General features: G+C 40.2%; 1 protein-coding gene across 1 annotated transcript in view; it reads left to right on the forward strand.

The window, feature by feature from the left end:
* Positions 1-374, forward strand: part of LOC138865503 (uncharacterized protein DDB_G0286299-like) — a 14,504-nt gene extending 14,130 nt beyond the window's left edge. The window contains exon 5 of the mRNA XM_070136169.1: positions 206-374. Coding sequence (XP_069992270.1) covers positions 206-374 — 169 coding nt within the window. The remainder of the gene's footprint in view (positions 1-205) is intronic.
* The last annotated feature ends 2,126 nt before the right edge of the window (positions 375-2,500 follow it).

Here is a 2,500-nt window from a genome sequence, read left to right on the forward strand (position 1 = left end):
GAAATCGTTTTTTTCTGGGCCAGTGTGCGGCCGGCCTTTCTAATTCATTATATATATTCTATTGGTATTTTAGAAGAAAAAGTTTTCAACCCATAAGTATAAGAAACTGAAACGAACTTTGAAAAAAGAAAATAGAATCAAGGAAGAATGGGAATTACAATATTTTTTAGTGAATATTGGAGGCAAAATGTCTGCTTTGTGATAGCGCAATTGCGACGGTTAAGAAATTCAATGCACAACATTATGCTCTTCATAAAGACAATAAATATGCCAAATTAGAGGGTGAGCATAGAAAGATAGCACAGCAGAAACTGAAAGATGGAAAACAGAAGCAGACAATTTTTCCATTCTGTTACAGTGAACCCTCGCTATAACGCGGTTCACCTTTCACGTTCTCGCTGCTTCACGGATTTGCATAGTGCATTGTGTTCTGCATTCTGATTGGCTAAACAGTCTCTCCGCTTCTTCTCTACCTGTATCAATAACATTAGGGTTTAATATGTACCCCTTTTTTTAAAACCCCGGGTTTTTTTTTTTTTTTGGAAACCCTTTTTTTTAAAAACCCCCCCGGGAAAAGCCCCAAAAAGGGGTTCACTGTATTTCTTTATTTTTCCATCTCCAAATTTGAAACTCATGGAACTCTTTTCGACTTTGACTTTTGTCATGTCTTCTTCAAGGCTTCAAGGTATTTTTAAATCTATCTTACTCCATATACTGTTGGAGAACATGCTGAATATACCCCTGCACTGTTAGAAGATTCTCCTACTAGTCTTCTGCGTCCTTCATCAATTGTGACGACACATTCTCCATTTTATTCCTCATCTTCACTTTTCACATCATATATTCTCTTGGGGCATCGAGTTTCATAGGGAAACATTGAACCACATTTGTAACACTAACATTTCCTCTTCCATCAACAGGATTTCTGTTGTAATTCATTTTTCCACATTTCATATATTTTCTCTCGCCTGTAAACTTTGGTTTCACATATCCTTCTGTCGTCATTGTTCAGAAGTACAGGACTAGTTTTTATTTCTAAACTTTTCATCTTCTTTTAATCATCCTCCAAGAGCGTCGTGCACTCGTGGTAGGACACTCCTGTCAAGCCAGCCTTCAGCCGAATTCATGACAGCAAGTTCCCGTCACTGGCCCTCTGCTTGTTGCTCCCATGATGGCATGTTCACATCACACGCCCCTCAAACCAATTTCTTTCGTGACATGACAGTCACGTCATACATATATAGGGTTTGAACCAACATCTTTATCAGTGCTCACATGATGTGTGTTTTGATAATTACAAATATGAAGGAAAGTTTGCAAGGAAAGTTTTTTTGCTGGTCTGGTCAGTAACTTTTTTATGCTTTTCGTCCACTACCAAGGAGGCTTTATATATATTGTTCACTACAGAGTTACCAGATAAAATCCCACATCGATACTATTACTGTACTATTACTATGACAGAACTTTGGTGGCCAAACTTTTTATGTGTGAGCATATCTTTGTGTGTATATTTTTTTTTTCTGTCTTTTCAAGCACAATATATGTATGCATGTATACATATGTTTATGGCTGAAAAACCCACAATGCACAAACTAGATATATTGGAATAAATGGGACAACCGATGGATTCAGGAGATTCCGAAACTGCTGTCTCATTTATTTCAATCAGTCTAGTTTGTGCATGGTGGGTTTTCTACCATTGCATCAACACCATCTGGCTGCGAGAGCAGAGGCTCGCTGCCTTGTCAGTGCTGTGGAGGTCTTTTCCTATCGACCGTGTAAACCTACTGCCAGTGCGAAACCCTAGCAGTCGTTGGTGCTTGGCAGGATGGTGGCAAAATGGCATTGCACGGATGGGGAGAGTGCCAAGGCTAGGGTTCTTGGGCTGGATTGCTGTGTTGATTTTGAACAACAGGCGTTTCCACGCCCCTGGCTGAGGGTGTCGCTTTCAGCAGTTATTTTTCTAGATTTAGCATTGACACAGAAATTATAATTGCAGATATATAGCTATACAGATTTGTGTAAATAAGTCTAAAATGTATTACATGAGAGATATTATTGGCACTTAATGTTCCTCAGATATCTTACCTGAAAGTCTCATTTGAAGTCATTTTATATGGTTACCAACAAAGATCTTCATTTCCGCAGATCAACAAACACGCATCCTCTGGCGGAGGAGATGCCGTCGAGGAGCACCGGGGGCAAGACGGCGACGGCGAGGCGGAGCGTCTGCCTGGCCTTCCTAGACGACGCCGAAGAGGTCATTCGCCAGCGGTCGTCCTCGGGCAGCATCTCCAGGGAGAGCGAAGGGCTCAACTCATTAAGGTATGTGTGTCTGTACAATACGTATTTGTGTATTGTGTGTCGTGGTTTTTGATAGAGCTGTATGTTTGGCTGTGTGATTGGAACATTGTTTTGTAGATTGTAACATGCTTCATGAGACAAACGAATGTATGGTAAAAATATTCATACACTAGGTGTTTGGTTTCCATTGTGAATA

This window comes from Penaeus vannamei, chromosome 2, assembly GCF_042767895.1.
Source record: "Penaeus vannamei isolate JL-2024 chromosome 2, ASM4276789v1, whole genome shotgun sequence".
Lineage (NCBI taxonomy): Eukaryota > Metazoa > Arthropoda > Malacostraca > Decapoda > Penaeidae > Penaeus > Penaeus vannamei.